Source organism: Schistocerca gregaria, chromosome 3 (assembly GCF_023897955.1).
Source record: "Schistocerca gregaria isolate iqSchGreg1 chromosome 3, iqSchGreg1.2, whole genome shotgun sequence".
NCBI classification, from domain to species: domain Eukaryota; kingdom Metazoa; phylum Arthropoda; class Insecta; order Orthoptera; family Acrididae; genus Schistocerca; species Schistocerca gregaria.
This window is the reverse complement of record NC_064922.1, coordinates 779,036,037-779,057,201: the sequence shown is the minus strand read 5'-3', so window position 1 is coordinate 779,057,201 and position 21,165 is coordinate 779,036,037. Positions and strand designations below refer to the sequence as shown.

Sequence of the window (21,165 nt, the reverse complement as noted above, 5' to 3'; positions counted from 1 at the left end):
CTTGAGGTCACACAAATGGCATAATGACCAGTTTCATCATTTAGGAAGGTATCGGGCAATTTGATTATGTTATGTAGTTACTCAAAGTACAACTGATGAATTACTACATATTGTGTTCAAATCTTCTGATCACGACTTGCTATGAAGTTGAAACTTGTTATGATACCATTTACATCAGCCAATGTAAAAAAATACAGTAAAAGAATAAAACAAATCTTTATTTATAAAGTACCTGCTGGGAATGTTGGCGGGGTTTCATCAGGACAGACTGCTGGCTGTTCAGGTACTGGGTATACAGCAGGCTCTTCAATAGGAACTGCTGCTGCCGTTTCTTCAGCAACTGCATTCGTAGGGACCTCTCCTTCAGGTGCAACATTCTACAATAGAAAAAATCTTTTTATAATTGTGAACAGGGCTGCATCACACACATACTTGCAACTGTTTTCCTATATTTTAGAGTCAAATACTAATAAGAAATTAATATTAAATTATATACTCCACAGCAGTACCTCATTCACACATATGAGGGACAACTGAGGTCGTACAGGTGAGGTGATTGGCAGCAGGTAGGTGATGGGAAGTTAACAAGGGTAGAATGTTGGACAGGTATTATTGTACATAAAAATAATATAATGCCTACCGTTTATAAGCATTGTCTACATTGTTTGGATACTTAGTACAAGCAAAATGTTGTTTTTACATCTTACTGGATGAGTATGTGTGATTGCAACTATTTGTTAAGTGGTAGGAGTATTTTATTGAAGCCTGAATGAAGGTATGATCATAGTGACACTTAGTAATACCTTCTCAGTATTCTGACCCTTCCAGCAGTTTGTTCAGTTTTTACAGTTGCTTGCTTCACTATGAAATCACTAACTAAACATTCTTCATCATTTACAAATCACTGATGTGAGCCTGTGCAGAAATAAGAAAGTTATCACTATCACACTCTCATTTGGCAGTCTTATTGAATCTGTTCACATTTACAGAGATCAGCAGTGCATCTGCAACTGTGTCACAAATATGTTCGCCTGAGTTACAATAGAATTCTAACTTTTTTTTTTTTTAATTTAACACTTCCCACTCTCCATATTTAACAAACCATTAACCATTCTTGTTTAAGCACAGTGCCACTTCACTCCAATGAGATATAGGATAAGCTAACTGTATTGCAAGAAGGGAACATTTCATATTCAAACTAAACCAATGTCCTAACTTCTCTGACCTTTGGAGGGTAACAGACATGCTAGTGTTTTGAATATGCTAAATGAGTGGACCAGATTTAAAGCAATGTGATATGAACATTTGTGGTATAGAACACAAAAACAATCTCAACAAATCCTGCAATGAAAGTGACAAGAGCACTACTTACAGAAAAATACGATTATTGCACTTGCATAAGAAAGCTTATAAATGCAAATCAAAGATGCTACTACTGCTGCGATATCAACAAGGAAGATGTTTTACAGCTTGGGATGGAGAGCGTGACGGGACGGATGAGTCTGTAAATGTAGATATACTCACTTCTCCTGCAGTCTCCTCTGCAGTTTCTTCCACAGACTGATCAAAATATCCACAACTCACTATGGTTGTTACAATTTCTTTCAGTTTTGCACATGTCGTCCCAACAAGCTCTTTTGGTTTCCCTTCAACAATGGCTAGTAAGTGTTCAGCAGAAAGATTCACTTGGTCCTGTGGATGCAAAGGAGAATTACCAAATTTACAAAAAAAAAAAAAAAAAAAAAAAAGAGAAAAATGGAAAGACAAAAAAAGAGCCTGGTTCATACCTGGAATGATGGCGTGCCTTCTTCCCCTCCATGCTTTGGAGAAACCTCAACATATAAGTCATCCAGATACTTTAAATCATCTTCAGTCAGCTGTGCTGCACCATTTCTACCAGCCAAAAAATCTTCCCGAACATTATCTTGCCCCATACTCTGCAGTACATCCTAGACCAAAAGTTTTTGGTGTTATGTGAGGAACTATATATAAAAACCAATCTGCCAATAGTATTTTCTAAGTTATTGGTATATTACCTGCTAAGAGGTTAAGATTTCTTATGTGGTAGTTACCAAAACATAAGATTTTCAATCTCTCTCTCTCTCTCTCTCTCTCTCTCTCTCTCTCTCTCACACACACACACACACACACACACACACACACACACACACACACACACACACACACAAATACTGTCAAAACTTTAATAAGATGCTACTAGCCTCTTTACACTGACCACCTTTTCACACTTCACACAGGTCAATAAATTTTTTTTAGCATGTCTCTTTCTGATGCATTACATATCTGTGCCTCAAGTATAGGCAGTTTCAAATACAATTTAACAGAGTTCAACTTTTGTACTGAGCACAAAAGAATAGCAAAGAATTCAATGAACTGATTACAATGACAAGTACTTACCATACAGACAACAAATATTCTTTAAATTTGACAGGATGTGCTAACACCAAATTAAGGCATGCAAGAAAGAACGAATTATGAAAGCCCGTTATGTTGAGAAAATGTACATGTATGAACTATATCAACAACATATCATCACTATTATTCCTAGATAATCAAGCAATGAGACAACTGGCCATGTGTGTGAGTTATGCTTGCGTGGACATGTGCATTTTCTTTTGCCTACATCTGATGAACTTATTGTGATAGTTAATATCTAGCTTCTTTCTTAATGTGCCTGTGTCACTCAACATCATCTCTATGCGTTGGTTGGGGTCTAGCCTTTTCGTATTATTGTTCCTTCAACAAAATATAGATATTTCCGCTTTATTATTGTCACATCGCCTTTCTGTGAGTGACTTCTCTCAACAAGAAGCATATGCTTTTGCTTCACAGATTCGTGCTGAACAAACTTCTGTTTTATGTGGAAAGCTAAGATGTTTAGGAACCCAAACCGAATATTGCTCAATGGCCTGTCAGAAAAGGACTTTTTGCAGTTCTCGCTTTCACAGATGCCTTGTCAGACCTATTTCAATAAATCTCTATCTGACACACTGCTTCCCCACAGCAAGACCTGTACATCTTACAAAGAAGACGACTTCACAACAATTCTATTAAATGGAACAAGATTGTTTAGAAACAACTTTCACAGTTAGATGATATTTAAAAAGTAACTACAGCAAACGGACAGTGCCAGAACAGGAAGAAAATATTTTATCACAAACAATGGTGCACAGAATTATCCACCACCAGCAATTTCATTCTTGTCATATTCATTGTACAGAAATTACAATACGAAGTATTTCTTCCTAAAAATGAAAACAATGGAAAATCCAGGACAAAATAATGGCAATATTATGAAAAGGATAGATTGTTACTCACTATACATATCAGAGTTGCAGACAGGTACACAGTTATTCTGGGAGAAGCCCTTATGTCCAAAGGCTTACATGTTTAGCAGTCACTTTTGTGTCTGTGACTAAACATCTCTGCAATATGGTGAGTAGCAGTCTGTCCTATTATAATACTGTCCTTCCAAAAATGAATTTTCATGCCTTTATTTCCTAACACAATCACAATTTTATCTACATAATATAAGGTGGGTTTTCTAGGGCATAAAATCAGTAAAAATCATGATGTCACCATACAACTGTCATGTTTCACTTCATAAAACATTTTTTCTGGATTCTAAATTGGCAATGGGTGCTCCAAATATTACTCATACTTAAGATTGGTTGGTTGATTTGGGGGAGGGAACTACACAGCACAGTCATCGGTCCCATCACATTAGGGAAGGAAGTTGGCCATGCCCTTTCAAAGGAACCATCCCGGCATTTGGCTGTAACGATTTTGGGAAATCGCGCCGGACGCGGGTTTGCACCATCATCCTCTCTAATGAGAGTCTAGTGTGCTAACCACTGCGCCATATTTTATCTCTCTCTCTCTCTCTCTCTCTCTCTCTCTCTCTCTCTCTCTCTCTCTCTGTATCTGGATTCCATGACTTACCAAGCGGGAAAGCGCTGGTAGATAGGCCCAATTCAAAAAACCACACACACACACACACACACACACACACACACACACACACACACACACACACACACACACACACAAAACTTCGAGCTTTCACAACCCACGGTTGCTTCGTCAGGAAAGAAGGAATGAGAGGGAAAGATGAAAGGATGTGGGTTTTAAGGGAGCGGAAAGACTTACCTTAGGGGGAAAAGGATAGGTATACGCACGCACGCCTTTCCCCCCCCCCCCCCCCCCCCCCCAATGTAAGTCTTTCCACTCCCGGGATTGGAATGACTCCTTACCCTCTCCCTTAAAAACCACATCCTTTCGTCTTTCCCTCTCCTCTCTTTCCTGATGAAGCAACCGTTGGTTGTGAAAGCTTGAATTTTGTGTGTGTATCAACCTGCCAGCACTTTCGTTTGTTAGGTTACATCATCTTTACACACACACACACACACACACACACACACACACACACACACACACACACACACACGTTAACAAATGCAGTATTCTGATAGTAGGATACACTAAAAATGTATTTTGTGTAATTCCTATGGGGCCTATGGGGTGCTGCACAAGAGACTGGTACATCTCATCTCATTCACAAATAGTTAAACAGCGTTTAAACTAAATTTTGGTATGTATGATACTTGCACAGTGTTAACGCCTAACTCTCAACCTAGAAGTAAAATTTAGAATTACTAAGAGCCGACACTGATTGCAGGGCAATTTTAACCTTAGTACCAAAACGGAGTCTGTTCTGGTATCCACTGTGTTGTAAACACTAAACTTGCAGGAACTGAGCAAGGTTCAGTTTTTATCTTTACTCGCTCTAATAGACCCACCTCATAATCTACATACATGTTTTCTTCAGTATAGTGCACAATCAAATCTCAGGAAGGTGTCAGTTTTAATGATCCTTAGTTTAATGAAACTGTTAGTGGATGGAGGAAGAGGTCAGTAATACAGATCAAGAAATATACCAATACAATAGCCAGCTATCACAGTTCTGCCAGCAGAGGATCATTCAGAAGAACTTTAGGACAATTTTAGTGGGGACCTTTCTTTTCCTCCAATAAAATACGAAAGTGAAAATAGAATATATTCTGGATGCCAGTAACGAAAAATGTCTATCCAGCACTGAATATCACATTTGCAGTTTCTTTTTGAATCTACTGAGGAAGTGCAAGTTTAAACCTGGAATTTTGTTTTATGTGGAAAAAAGTGATTTTGCAGGGAAAACAGTACAATACGCAGGTTTTATTCAGTGCAATAAAAATCAACATGAAGTATTTAAACAACACTTAAGTAATTATAAAAATAAATGTTATATAATTTTAATTAAAAATTTCAAATGATTTTTACCTTAAAGCTCTGTTTAAAGATAGAGGTCCCATGGACCCCTACTCATACTAAGTTACAAAACGTCACCTTATGAGTTAAGGGGTATTATTGAAGGTTGCATTTTATTCACACAGAAAACGAGCAGACAACAACTACAATTAAAAATGTTGTTCTCCTAGAGGATATGAAGATGATGAGAATGTAGTGCAAGTTAACTGTGACACCAATACAATGCGTATTTTGAACAAACAATAACCTTTACAAGCTGATAAACACCACACAAGTCAGGATTCTGTTAAGAAACCCTCAGTGTCAGAATTAAGTCCAAAAAACAAAGACATTCTTGATGTGAAATACAAATTTTACAAAAGATTAGAGTGCCTAGAGCATGAACATAAGATATAAGTACATTGGATGCTCGCAAAATTAAAAGGCTGCAACCACTGTGTTCTCTCAATTATTTGTAGGCAGATTATCAAGTTTGAGGACTATTTGTGCTTAATGAAAGAGAGATATGCAATATTTTTCTTCAGCAAACAGTAATAACCCACCATCCAACAAGAAGCGCCATTTCCACTGCCTAAAGAATTGCCTCACGTGACAACAGAGTACTGTTTCCCTTGTTATAGTCCAACTTACTCCTCTATCGTTCCATTCAGTTATGGAGAGCAGGAAGAACAATGTTTGAATGCCTCTGTGTGTGCCGTAATTCTAGTCTCCACTTGATTGCTATGTGAGCATTATGTAGGGGATTGTAGAATATGTTTAGAGTCAAATCTTGAAACTTCATTAACAGAATTTCTTGGGATAGTTTATGTCTATCTTAAAGGAGTCTTCCAGATCAGTTCCTTCAGTGTCTCTATATGCACTCCCATGAACCAAAGAAACCTGTCACTATTCATGCTGCCCTTCTCTATCCACATTCAAAACCCCTTGTTAGTCTTATTTGGTACAGGTCTCATACTTAAGCAATATTCTAGAACTGGTTGCACAATTTTAAGCACTCAACTTTGTTGAGTGATTTCACTTCCCCACCTGCTTTACCCAAGACTGAGCTTATGTGATCATTCATTGACATATCCCAGCTATCTGTACAAGTTGGCGGATTCCAACAGTGACTCACTGATATTATAGCCATAGGATGCACAATTGTACATTTCTGAATATTTAAAGCAAGTTGCCAACTTTTGTACCACTTTTAAATCTTACCAAGATCTGACTTAATATTTATACAGCTTCTTTCAGATAGTACTTTATTCTAGGTAACAATCATCTGCAAAAAGCCTCATGTTACTATTAATATTGTCTGTAATCTCATTAATATACAGCAGGAACAGTAAAGGTCACAACACACTTCTGTGGGGCACACCGAAAGTTACTTCTGCATCTGACAATTACTCCATCCACAGGATAGTGTAGATTTGACACTGAGTCGCACGATTTTCAGAAAGCAAGTAATACTGCATATCTTCCTGACTGCCTTGATCCAAAGCTTTCAGTATGCCACGTGAGAATAGAGTTGTTTTTCACATAATTGATGTTTTTGGAATCCCTGCTGATTGCCGCAGAGGCCATTCTGTTCAAGATACCTCATTATGTTTGATCTCAGAATACGTTCCAAGATTCTACAACAAATCGAAATGAAGGATATTGGATGGTAGGTTGAACCTGATAGGGATTCCAGCAGGCCCTGGAGATTTCTTCATTTTAACAATTTCAACTTTTTCTCAACACCACTGAAACTAACACTTATTTCATTCATCTTTTCAATAGTATGAGGATTAAATTAGAGCAATTCTCCTGTTCCTTCGTAAAGAAACATTTGAAAACTGTTGTGGTCTTCAGTCCTGAGACTGGTTTGATGCAGCTCTCCATGCTACTCTATCCTGTGCAAGCTGCTTCATCTCCCAGTACCTACTGCAACCTACATCCTTCTGAATCTGCTTAGTGTATCATCTCTTTGTCTCCCTCTACGATTTCTACCCTCCACGCTGCCCTCCACTGCTAAATTTGTGATCCCTCGATGCCTCAGAACATGTCCTACCAACCGGTCCCTTCTTCTAATTAAGTTGTGCCACGAACTCCTCTCCTCCCCAATTCTATTCAATAGGTCCTCATTAGTTATGTGATCTACCCATCTAATCTTCAGCATTATTCTGTAGCACCACATTTCGAAAGCTTCTATTCTCTTCTTGTCTAAACTATTTATCGTTCACGCTTCACTTCATACATGGCTACACTCCATACAAATACTTTCATAAACGACTTCCTGACACTTAAACCTATACTCGATGTTAACAAATTTCTCTTCTTCAGAAATGCTTTCCTTGCCATTGCCAGTCTATATTTTATATCCTCTCTACTTCGACCATCATCAGTTATTTTGCTCCCCAAATAGCAAAACTCCTTTACTACTTTAAGTGTTTCATTTCCTAATCTAATTCCTCAGCATCACCTGAATTAATTCGACTACATTCCATTATCCTCGTTTTGCTTTTGTTGATGTTCATCTTATATCCTCCTTTCAAGACACTGTCCATTCCGTTCAACTGCTCTTCCAAGTCCTTTGCCGTCTCTGACAGAATTACAATGTCATCGGCGAACCTCAAAGTTTTTATTTCTTCTCCATGGATTTTAATACCTACTCCAAATTTTTCTTTTGTTTCCTTTACTGCTTGCTCAACATACAGATTGAATAACATCGGGGAGAGGCTATAACCCTGTCTTACTCCCTTCCCAACCACTGCTTCCCTTTGATGTCCCTTGACTCTTATAACTGCCATCTGGTTTCTGTACAAATTGTAAATAGCCTTTCGCTCCCTGTATTTTACCCCTGCCACCTTTAGAATTAGAAAAAGAGCATTCCAGTCAACATTGTCAAAAGCTTTCTCTAAGTCTACAAATGCTACAAACGTAGGTTTGCCTTTCCTTATTCTTTCTTCTAAGATAAGTCGTAAGGTCAGTATTGCCTCACGTGTTCCAGTGTTTCTACGGAACCCAAACTGATCTTCCCCGAGGCCGGCTTCTCCTAGTTTTTCCATTCGTCTGTAAAGAATTCGTGTTAGTATTTTGCAGGTGTGACTTATTAAACTGATAGTTCGGTAATTTTCATATCTGTCAACACCTGCTTTCTTTGGAATTTGAATCATTATATTCTTATTGAAGTCTGAGGGTATTTCGCTTGTCTCATACATCTTGCTCACCAGATGGTAGAGTTTCGTCAGGACTGGCTCTCCCAAGGCCGTCATTAGTTCTAATGGAATGTTGTCTACTCCCGGGGCCTTGTTTCAAAAGACTCAGGTCTTTCAGTGCTCTGTCAAACTCTTCCCGCAGTATCGTATCTCCCATTTCATATTAATCTACATCCTCTTCCATTTCCATAATATTGTCCTCAAGTACATCGCCCTTGTACGTACCTTCTATATACTCCTTCCACCTTTCTGCTTTCCCTTCTTTGCTTAGAACTGGGTTTCCATCTGAGCTCTTGATATTCATACAAGTGGTTCTCTTCTCTCCAAAGGTCTCTTTAATTTTCCTGTAGGCAGTATCTATCTTACCCCTAGTGAGATAAGCCTCTACATCCTTACATTTGTCCTCTAGCCATCCCTGCTTAGCCATTTTGCACTTCCTGTCGATCTCATTTTTGAGACTTTTGTATTCCTTTTTGCCTGCTTCATTTACTGCATTTTTATGTTTTCTCGTTTCATCAATTAAATTCAATATTTCTTCTGTTACCCAAGGATTTCTAGCAGCCCTCGTCTTTGTACCTACTTTATCCTCTGCTGCCTTCACTACTACATCCCTCAGAGCTACCCATTCTTCTTCTACTGTATTTCTTTCCCCTTTTCCTGTCAATTGTTCCCTTATGCTCTCCCTGAAACACTGTACAACCTCTGGTTTTTTCAGTTTATCCAGGTCCCATCTCCTTAATTTCCCACCTTTTTGCAGTTTCTTCAGTTTTAATCTACAGTTCATAACCAATAGATTGTGGTCAGAGTCCACATCTGCCCCTAGAAATGTCTTACAATTTAAAACCTGGTTCCTGAATCTCTGTCTTACCATTATATAATCTATCTGATACCTTTTAGTATCTCCAGGGTTCTTCCATGTACACAACCTTCTTTCATGGTTCTTAAACCAAGTGTTAGCTATGATGAAGTTGTGCTCTGTGCAAAATTCTACCAGGCAGCTTCCTCTTTCATTTCTTAGCCCCAATCCAGATCCACCTACTACATTTCCTTCTCTCCCTTTTCCTACACTCTAATTCCAGTCACCCATGACTATTAAATTTTCGTCTCCCTTCACTGCCTGAATAATTTCTTTTATATTTGAAAACTGTATTAAGCATTTCAGGTTTTGCTTTGCTACCCTCAATTTCAGTTCCAGCATCATTCGGTGGACTGGACAGGAGAGTAACTTTGGTGCCTCTAACACATTTCATTTACCATATTCTCTCTCTGCTTTGTTTTACACCTATTACACAGTATTACAGTAATCTCAATGTCTAGTGACTATACTACAGAGGTCCCCTTCCATTATGAGCTGTTCTACTGGGTACATATCTATCCAGTACATGGTCAACTGTTCTTTTAAACAATTAGCAATAGTGTATATGCTCCAGCCCTATGCTGAAAGTTAATACACTATTGATTTTTTTATCTAGTTTACTGAACACATATCTTTCTGCCTGTTTTTGCTGTACTCTGGAAATCATTGTTGCCACAAATGCATCATGGTCACTGATACCAGGTTTGATGTGGACATCCTAATGTAGATCAGATCTATTTGTTGCCATTAGATCCAACATATTTCCATCATTAGAGGTTTCCTAACTATCTGTTCTAGGTAGTTTTCTGAGAAGGGATTTAACAATGTTAAATAGGATGTCAACACCAATCACTAAGAAAACTGTACTTTTTTAATGGTAATCAGCATGTGTCACTGAATCAATTTAAAAGAAATTTCTAAGAGATATGATGGCAAAACGAAAGAAAGGCACTAACATTAAAACAAAATTTAGAATTAATTGGAAGATTTAAGAAGGGGAAAACAGCTGCAAAACTAAGTGCTAATATTGGCACTGGAATGGAGACTGTCCGGGACATTAAAAGGAATAAGCTTTTTGTAAGGAAATACAATTCTAATTCCAGACCATCTGCACGAAACAGCATGATTAGATCTACATTTGACGGCCTAGATGCTGCCAAAAACAAGCAGAAGGTACCACTATTTCAGACATGCAGTATGGCGAAAAAGCCATTTTTTCATAGAGCTCTATGGTTAAATGGGGCTGGATGGCTAATCAGATTCAAACATCATGGGATTCAGGAAGTTACTGTGCAAGGAACGCAGCTTAGTTCAAACTTGGTAGCAGCCGATTTCTTCTGGGAAGAGTTTCTCACTGGTTGGTTAGCTTAAAGGTGGAAGAAGGGACCGAACTACGAGATGATCAGTCCATTGTTCTTAATAAAACTATACCACAAATGTGGGAATAAAAAGGACGAAACATATAACACAAAACGGAAAGAAAAGCCACAAGAATGAAGGGAAGGCAACAAACACTAAAAGGAACAAAAGAGGACAAAAAAACAACAGAGAGAGGCAAGAAACAGAAGAGAGAGGCAACAAACAGAATAGAGTAAAACATGAAAGCAGATTACAGTGGCTGGCCACAAGAATAAAAAGGGGAAGCCAGCCATTCTGCTTTCCGCGTCGCTTATTTGGCCAGCCTGTCGGCAAGTTCGTTGCCAGGGATTCCGATGTGTCCTGGGGTCCACAGAAACACCACTGAACGGCGGGACTGTTCCAGGGCATAGATGGACTTCTGAATGGACACTACCAGAGGGTAGCACTGGTAACTAGTTTGTAGGCTGCTCAATGAGTCAGTACACATGAGAAATGACTCGCCAGGGCATGAGTGGATGTACTCAAGAGCATGAGATATGGCCGCTAGCTCTGCAAGGAAAACACTGCAGCCAACGGGCAAGGAGTGCTGCTCAATTTGTCCTCCATGAACATATGCAAAGCCTATGTGACCATCAGCCACTGAGCTGTCTGTGTAAATCGCTTCAGCCCTGGAACACGTCAAGAATCGAGAGGAAGCGACAGCGGAGAGCGGCAGGGTTAACGGAGTCCTTAGGGCCATGCAAAAGGTCCAGACGAAGCTGCGGCCGAGGCGTACACCATGGAGGTGTATGTGACCGGATTGCAAGTAGAGGTGGTAAAGGGAAGGACTCCAGTTTGGAGAGAAGGGACTGCACGCGAACCACAATCGTTAGCCCCAATCTGGGCCGCCGATGCGGGAGATGGACTGCCGCAGGCAGGAAAAGGAGATAGTAATTCAGATGCTCAACGGAACTATGAATGTGTGCTGTGTAACAGGCGAGCAGTTGCACGTGTGATCTGCAGTGGAGGGACACCAGCCTCCACCAGTACGCTCATCACCGGACTCGTCCTGAAAGCTCCTGTCGCTAATCGAATCCCACAGTGGTGCGCAGGGTCAAGTAAATGCAATGCTGAAGGCACTTCTGAACCATAAACCACACTCCCATAGTCAGTACGAGATTAAACAAGGGCTGTGTAGACCTGCAGCAGCATACAGCAATCAGCATCCCAATTGGTGTTGCTCAGGCAACGGAGGGCACCGAGGTGCTGCCAGCACTTCTGCATAAGCTGACAAAGATGAGGGAGCCAAATCAATCGAGCATCGAAAACCAGTCATAGGAATTGTTATGTCTCCACTACAGTGAGTGGATCGTCATGAAGGTAAAGTGCAGGTTACAGATGAACAGTACGATGCCGACAAAAGTGCATGACAAGACCTTGCGCCTTAAAACTGAAAGATGTGGGATAGAGCCCATAACTGTGCCTTGTGGATGGCTCCCTGGAGGCGCCGCTCAGCAACAACAGTACTGGAGGTCCAGTACAAAATGCTGAAGTAGTCTGTATACACAGAAGGTGAGACAGAGGGCCCGAAAGCCGCTGCTAAACTGTAAATGGCCACCAAAAACAGACACACACTCAATACAGAGCCCTGCAGGACTCCATTCTAATGGATATGGGAGTCACCAACTAGGACACAAAGTACAGAGAGCGACAAGAAATTTTGGATAAAAATCAAGAGTGGTCCCCAGAGACACCCCCCCCCCCCGCCCCCCTCATACAATGTGGCAAAAATATGTCGTCGCCAAGTCGTGCCGTATGCTTTACATAAGTCAAAGAAGGCGTCAATAAGGTTTTGCCATCTGGAAAAGGTTCTTCGGATGGCAGAATTGATGGACACAAGATTATCAGTGGTAGAGCGACCCTGACGGAAGCCCCCTTGACAGGAGCCAGCAAGCCACATGACTTCAGGACCCAACACAATCGCCAACATACCATACATTCCAGCAGCTTACCATGAACATTGCCGAGCCTGATGGGCCGATAGCTATCCACATGAAGCAGGTTTTTACTGGTCATTGAGGAACACCCACTCTGTAAATGGGACGTTATGATTCACTGCAGCATGTAGTGAATGAGAGGATGTTTCCTTCCAGCCAGAGTTTGAGTGTGCAAAAAGCTGGGGGGTAATTCTCCGACAAAGAGGCTAGAGCAAAGTGCTCATCAAAATGCTCGGGCAATTGTGATTGCGTCGGTACATAACTCGCCATTTATGGTAACACCAGGGACAGCTCTTCGCGCCTGGTACACGAAAAGATGTTTGATCTTTGCCCAGACTTGGGAAGGTGGCGTGTGGTACCCAATGGTGAAAACATATCTCTCTGAAAACTCCTTCCGTTGTTTGATCAGGTAGCGAACACAGGCACGGAGCTGTTTAAAGGCTGTGAGGTGCTCCAGGGAAGGGTGCTGCTTATGCTGCTGTAGAGCTCGCCAACAGTCCTTAATTGCTTCAGCGACCACCAAGTGACAGACGTAAGTCTTGGGCAGCCTGAAGAGCGAGGGATCGCATTTTCTGCCACAGAAACAATTATGCTAGTCACTTGCTCAACCATCACATCAATGTTACCGTGTGGGGGAGATTCAGCAGTGACAGCAGAGGTGAAAGTTCCCCAGTCCGCCTTGATCAAAGCCCATATGGGCAGGCATCCATGTGTCTGACGCTGGGGCAGTGACAGGAAGAAGGGGAAGTGGTCACTACCACACACGTTGTCATGTGCTCTCCAGTGGATAGATGGGAGAAGTCCTGGGCTGCAAATTGATAAATCAATGGACATGTAACTACCATGAGCCACACCGAAATGTGTGGCGGCCCCAGTATTTAAGAGGCAGAGGTATGCATTGGAAACGTCTACCAACCAGAACCATTGCTTTTAAGAGCATGGTTAGCATTCCTAGATATAAATCATTTAAAGAGTGAATTGCAATTTTGAGCACTGCTAATGCTTCTGAGAAGGACAAAGTGAAACTACTAGTGATTGGCAAAGAAAAAATCCCGAGCATTCAAGGATATCTCAGCTAAGACTCTCCCTGTGCATTCTTACAACCAAAACGGAGCACGGATGGACAATGTAACTTTCTAAGACTGGCTCCACATAGATTTTGTGTAGCAAGTTTGGTGTTTTGTACAAGAGAACAGAATGGCAAAGAAGACTGTGCCATTGCTTGATAACACCCCTTCACAACTCAACAACAGGATTCTCGTATCCCATGACGGTCTCATCTTAACCAAGTTTTTACCTCCCGAAGTGACTGCCTTTTTACAGCCACTGGACCACTGCATAAATCCATCGGGAAAACTGTGCAACCAGGCTGGTCTAGTGAGAGTGCTAGTTGAGGATTTGGTGGCATTCTGGAAGAATGCTGACAATTCTAGATTCCATACACAGGATTTCTGATGCCTGGCTGGAAGTCAAGTCACATCAACTAGTTTGAACATTCAGGAAAATTCTTTCATGATATAGAATAAGTGATTTTCAAGGTGTCAGTGATGATGAAATAACTGCACATATAATAAATCTGGCACTGGGTTTAAATAGTTTTGAAGATGTCAATTAGGAAAACTTTAATTAGTGTATGAAGATTGATGCACGGGAACATGGCTTCCAGTACAAGTGACATCGAACTTGTGACCGGAGCTTCACAACGATGGTAGTGACCTTGTCAGTCACTGCAACACATTTTAAAGTGTTAATTCTCTTTTAGAGTAAACAAGCCAGAATACAATGACATTGCTCTAGGAAGAATTCAAAATGTAGCATCAAAAATGTCAACTCCTCTCGGAAGCAGACCAACATAACAGACTACTTTAAGAAATAAACAGGCGCACAGTAACTATGCACAGGACACAGACAAATTTATAAACAAAATAACATGTTGAAAATATCTCAATTATGAGTATTTTTCAATTATTCGCGTGCATTTAGTTTAGTCGCAAATTTAAACAATTCAGCCATTCCGAGAAATGACCTGAGATTGAGCCCCAAAATTTTCTAGACTGTACTGCAAAATGCCACCACTGAGCTAGAACCTCATAATTAGTAACTGACTTATGCCTAGTAGTAGTATTGTTCATAAATATGTCTGCAATTGTCACAGCAGTTTAAGCACTTTTGTTTGCAGTTAAAACTGATCATGAATTTTGCACTTAGTTATTTGAGCAAAGAGAATATTACTTTAAAACTTTTTCAACCATGTTTGGCTGCTTTTGAACTCCCTGTACTTAACATTTCACTTAACTACCCAGAATGGCAGGATATTTCACTCAGCACTGAGCTGTGGCATTTTTCAGTCAGCACAACATTCGGCAGTCAAGGTGTCGGTACTGTTTACCCTTCGCTATTTGTTCCTGGTACGACGGATGTTCACAGGCTGATTGCACAAAAGGGAGTATCTGGTGAACTATTGTCACAATTCTTTGAAACAAATGGAATGACAGAAGACAGGATGAGAATTCTCAATTTGCTTAAGTGACAGGTACTGCATATTTGCTCTGAACCATTATGATAGTGTGCAAGAAGAATTTAAAGATTTAGTTGACAGTAAAAGAGCAAACAATGACAATGATCAAAAGACAAGATTCATTGCGTTCATTAAGGAGCACTTTATGCTAAACTCGCACACATGGAGTACATGAAAAAATTAGTGGTACAAACAGCAAAATTTCTGGTGCACACAAATTATTCCACAATCAGTTGCAACAGTTTTAAATGGAACTGAACAAAGAGCATGGGGACTTCAAATATAACTGCAAAGTATGTTTAAGTCAAGGCACATGGCAGGAATGATTTGTGGATTTAACATTTGCTATTGTTGAATTAAAAAAAAAAAAAAGAGGAGCGCAGGAACAAAAATTAGAGCATTCAGAATGGATTCAGACTTTACATTTTAAGTGGACTTGACTGAACACTGTGCACAGTAAGACACTGCAAGGTAACTTCTTTTCTATTCAATGAGGTGGCATTAAAAAACTGCATTGCAGAAGGCACACATTCTGAAAGTCCACTTTCCTAAGCTCACATGGCATAAAGTAAAACATGAGGTTTGAAGAATTCATTATGGCCTTGAATGAAACACAAGGATAGTTTTGAGGAAACTGTCGATCTTGCAACTATTTTCAAGCTCTTTCTGAGACCATTTGCCCTTTCAACTGAAAGTGCCCCTATGCATATGTAACTGATTGACCTGCAGGACAATTCCAGTTTTAACAACAAAAATCTTTTTATATTGAAACTTTTCAGGATGTTTACATTGCTTCCCTACGATATAGTTTTAGGGTCTCCATAATACGGTTGCAGAAGTGCGAATATATGGCAACATGAGAGGGAAACTGGATTATCTGCATATGTATGTATGCCAACAGTTTGTACCAGGTAACAACTGTATCTGCCAACATATAGTCATTTAAATGCGGCACGTTCAGTTTTCCCCTCTTCACGCTCAATACAGTGTAGTGTGGCGGCGGCAGAACTGTGCCGCGAAACAGAGCATTTTGCCCCTCCTGCCCATGCATGACCCCCAAGTCGAAATCGTGGCCATCCCTGCTTTAGTGCCTATAAAAATCTGAATGTAATATTAATTACAAGTTGCCTTCAAGAACTGTTACGAGATCAGTCATTATCTGCACTCATTACTTACATAACCAATATTTTCCGTAATCTACGCTTACAGATTGAAAAAAAAAATTGGAGCTTCGGCAGTGTTACAGAAGCAAAGTCGTATTTACTTAACTTTTTGTGTTAAAACATTTTTACTATTTACTTCTTTTTATCTACTGTTTGCACAAAAAGGTGTTTGTAATGCTACAAGGTTGCAACTTGATGACTGCAGTTTAACTTTACTTGATCCACAGAATTTTGCCAGTCACAGATGACCTTAAGTCTTGGCAATTAATGACTTGAGGTTAATGTTTATACAACACAAATTTACAGGTTCATCTTGATCTGCAATCATTTTCCTTGCAGATTATACTTCTCTATACAACCTGCCCTAAATCTTATTTCTGAGCACATTTCTTGATATTTGCAAGTTTGATAGACTTGATCTAGGCATAGACTGAGTGCCAAATAGCGACAAACCTAACCAAACCATCTATGTAACTTAAATTGACTCAAAACAAAATCAACTAATGTATTCTCCTGTCATACAACTATACAAAAACAATGACAACTGCACAAAATAAAGATTCTATTACAGTTACTGTATGTACCAGATAGTAAGAATGTTCTTCCCACATTTGTCATTCGAAAAATACAGGGTCATATTTGCAAATTAACAGTCACCATTTTTATGTTTTCAAACAGAATATGTACAGGGCATTTTATAGATGCAGATTTGTTTACTGATTCACATGCAGATTTATTTTGAAAAATCTTAAAGGGCAGGGTTGGGCAAATAATACTCACATTCCAACAGCCTCTAGCTCTCCAGATACACTGAAGCACTTTATACAGTATCGACGTTGCTCAAACACGTGACATTTGACATGCGTGGCACTAGTGCAAGGGAAACGGAAGGAACTATGAACTAGTCACTACAACAATCTATTGGTCTGCTTAAAATTTGATGATTTTATGAAATACAGGATGAAATAGTTTTAAATTCTATCGTCTTATGAACTCGTGTATTTAAACAGGCTTGCAATGAAAGTTCTCTCATACATGTATGGGTACCACATACACAAATTAACACTGCCTTTCAAATAAAGATACAATGTAAACCCGAAAATGAAGGGGGGAAAAAAAAAAAAAAAAAAAAAACTGATTCTGAACCCAGACAAATATTTTATTAAATTATGAGAGACTAATGTTTGACTAAGTGGGTCACAAATGAGAATTCATTCACTGTTCCCATATTACAAAAATAGGTAAAAACATTGCCAGCTTTTAATCAGTTTTGGAACATAATGGTGACATTAGGATGAAACAAGAAGGAAAATTAATCCAGAATGAAATGTCCAACGAATCAAATAATATTAAACGGTCTTATTGCAAGAACAGGTTACAGCTGCAAGGCCCGTTGTGGAGATATTGCCAACAGACATTAATTGATCGCAGGATGAGTGAATGTTTGAGGAACTACTTGAATCGTGGTGCTCTTCTATTTACTATTAATTGCTGTTCTTACCTATGACTTTCACCCTGGATGATACTGCAATCCATGTTTCACAGTTGCTCAAGCACAGAGTACGTAAAAGGTTGGAACAGGAAGAGTGGCACCCTCTCAGCTGAGAACTGAGTCAAGTGCAGGGAGGGGATTAGTGGGCAAGCAACAAATTACATTGTGTTGCCAACCACGGGAATCTGTACCGCATATCAATGGTTTATAGGAACATCCACAGCCTTTGAACAGCAGTTTACTTGAATCCATTTGTAGACTGAACAGAACTGACTTTAAAATTGGACAAATACTCAAAAATAGTATTAATTTCTGTGGGAAATGGTAAAAGTCTAGACGGGGCCAGTGGTTTACTTGTGTGTTTCGTTCTACAAGTTGTTGACACTGTGACGTATGACAAATAGAAGGGAGTGCATCAACTGCTGGTCTTATTCAGCCGATGAGTGCATTGGGCAGACAATACGTCTGGAAGAAAGAGTCGTTTTAACATTCTCACGTCAGTGGAGAAGCAAAATCATATCTACTCTAAAAACAGCTGTGTTCTCAGGTCTCACTGTAACTACAACCTCAGCAATCTCAATACATTCGGAAGACCAACCAAATATTTGTGACAACGAATACACATTGCCGAGTCAAAATATTATGACCTATTTAATAGCTTGTTTGTCTGTCTTTGGCATGAAATACATCACTGATTCTGCTTCTCAGGGATCCAAAAGTTTGTTGGTAAGTTTTTGGAGGTATATGGTATTAGATGTCTACACATAGTTCATGTAATTGACATTAATAATTGGTCACTGACTTGCATATGTTGTGGTGGCACCTGATGGTGACCCACATGGATTTGTAAGGTGGATTTGCTCGGTGAGACATAAACGTGAGTTCACTCCAAGATACTAAATCATACTGTTGAAAGTAGTTGGGAAAGACATCAAGCATGAAGGGACACAGGTGGTTCACAGCTGTCAGCGTTTCTTCAATCAGTTCCATGCAAGTGCAAGAGAATGTCTCATAGTATAATGCTGCTCCCACCAGCCTCCGTCCATGGCGCACTGCACATTTCGAGCTGCCATGCACTTCGATGACAGCATTCGTGGAGATGACCAACAATCTAATGTAGCAAAAATATTCAGCCGAAGATCCGTGCAGTCTTAATTGACGATGTAGCTGGGTCAACACGTGAACACATAGGTGTTGTCTGCTGCAGAGCTCCATATTCAACAATGTACAATGAATGGCATGTTTTGAAGCGATTGCACTCGCACCAGCATTGTGCTGTTTTGGCAGAAATCCCACATATATCCGTCCATCCAAATTTACAGAGCAGACAAGCATCTGAAACCCACACCCTGCAAAGAGCTGTGGACAAGCAACCAATTAGTACCTGGTGATACTTTCAGTTCCTACCACCTTCCATAGATGCTCATGACACTAGCTTGTGAACATTCGAACAGCTTAACTGTTTTTGAGACACTTGTTCATGGGCTCCGCATAATAATAATAATAATAATAATAATAATCTGTCCTTTATCAAAGTCTCTTATCTCAATTGATTTTTCCATTTTGCAGCCTGTATCTTCACTATGGTGAACACCCATCCATGTCTGCTCTGCTTACATACTTTGGTTACCGCACCATGTGCCCACAACGCCACCAGGTGGCATCCGAGGTCACAGTGGGCGGTGTTCATAATGTTTTCGCTTGTCAGTGTATAAATTTTACAGCTGTGCTATTAGGATGATGATTAAATATAATGGCACTACAAACATTTTGGTAAACATAACGGGTACAAACGAAAACAGTCCACAAATTTATGTAAACTACTACTTTTTGTTTGTTTTATTTCTCCTTGTATTATCAAAATGTAGAAAATCAGGAAATTGCATAAATTAAGAATAGGTATAGTGCTTTTTTTAAGCAGATACTTTGTCAATAAAACAGTTTGTAATATTGATTCCCAGAATATGTTAAAATTTTTTTTTCTCTAGGAGCTACTTTGAAGGAGGTTTGTCTTGTATACATTGTTGTCTCATACATGGGTAAATATGGCAATTCTTTCCAAATTGATGTAACCATAAGGGACAAACGTGAGAGTAGTTATTCTACTTTGAAGCTTTTCAAGAGCATCAGATTGTTCTACCTTCACTAATTCTGTGCATCCAGCATTTTGGAATTCAGTTTGCGATTAACTTGGAACGCTGCATTTATTCAATTAATTTATTAGTCTTTCATAATCAATTTTATTGTTTTTGAGAATTGTAGCAGTAGAGAAATGAGCCTGTAGTTTAGAGAGTGACACCTGGCTTCACATTGAGTGTTCTCCAGAAGGATCAAAATAGAACAACCTGATACTCTTTAAAAGAATATGTGGGTCACACACACATTCTTAACTCCGTCTAATGCTTTTCCTGCCGTTCACCCTAATATTCTACCAAATAATAGAGTAAAAAGAAGTAGGCCACAAGTGGAGAGAACAAAACGCAAGTATTGTAACGGTTCTGCGTGTTTTATTTTCTTTGTTTGTTGTCCTCTGTGTCGAATTTAAGGAAGCAGATGGCCAAACAAGAGGGGAATTAAAATTATCCCAGCTTGCCTCGCCACAGTATCCCGTAACTTTTACTGGACCACTTATAATCAAAACAAATTAAAATAGAAGTTCCTCAGGGTAGCTTATACTGTTTCTGATACTGTGCGTCATAAGTAAATTCTCTTTGCTGATACTGATAACAGTGTCATTATGGTCATTGAGAAAATAAGAAAATTTACTGTGGATAAAGCAAAGGAAAAACCCAAGAATGTTTACAATTGGTCTTTATGCAATAAAGTTACATTGAACATAATGTAAAGAACTCCCCACATTTCAGTTTGAAAAAAGAAAAATGACAAATTTAAATTTAGATGGTGTCTCTGAGAACTGCACAAAAACACAGTTCCTAAGAATGAGTATTGATAGTTAAAGTGGTGTCACACAAAGATATCTGTCAACTATGTTATCAGCACATCACGTGAGCCCTGTTATCACTATGTAACAACCAGCACATTTTAGCTTTAACTTAGTTCTCTGATAGTGAAATTTTTTTCTAGTTACAAAACCAAAGAGAAACGTGTGCAGAATAACCAAGACAGATATTGGGCCAATACAAAGATCTGTTCTAAATACACAGATTTAAATGACATGTTAGTACATCAAAATATACCCTTGATGCAGCACAAACAGCTCTTTCCACAGAGCAATTTGGAACTGTGGAAACTAAACTACACTGTAAGGATAAAATAACTGAGGTTGTGCTG

General features: G+C 39.5%; 1 protein-coding gene across 4 annotated transcripts in view; it reads right to left on the bottom strand.

Annotated features, from left to right (window-relative positions):
- The window catches only part of LOC126354177 (caprin-1), an 87,394-nt gene that overhangs the window by 60,081 nt on the left and 6,148 nt on the right, over positions 1-21,165 (bottom strand). For all 4 annotated transcript variants that reach the window (XM_050003617.1, XM_050003619.1, XM_050003618.1 and 1 more), the window contains exons 4-6: positions 1,788-1,949; positions 1,525-1,692; positions 233-377 (exon numbers count right to left, since the gene is read on the bottom strand). In XM_050003617.1, coding sequence (XP_049859574.1) covers positions 233-377; positions 1,525-1,692; positions 1,788-1,949 — 475 coding nt within the window. The remainder of the gene's footprint in view (positions 1-232; positions 378-1,524; positions 1,693-1,787; positions 1,950-21,165) is intronic.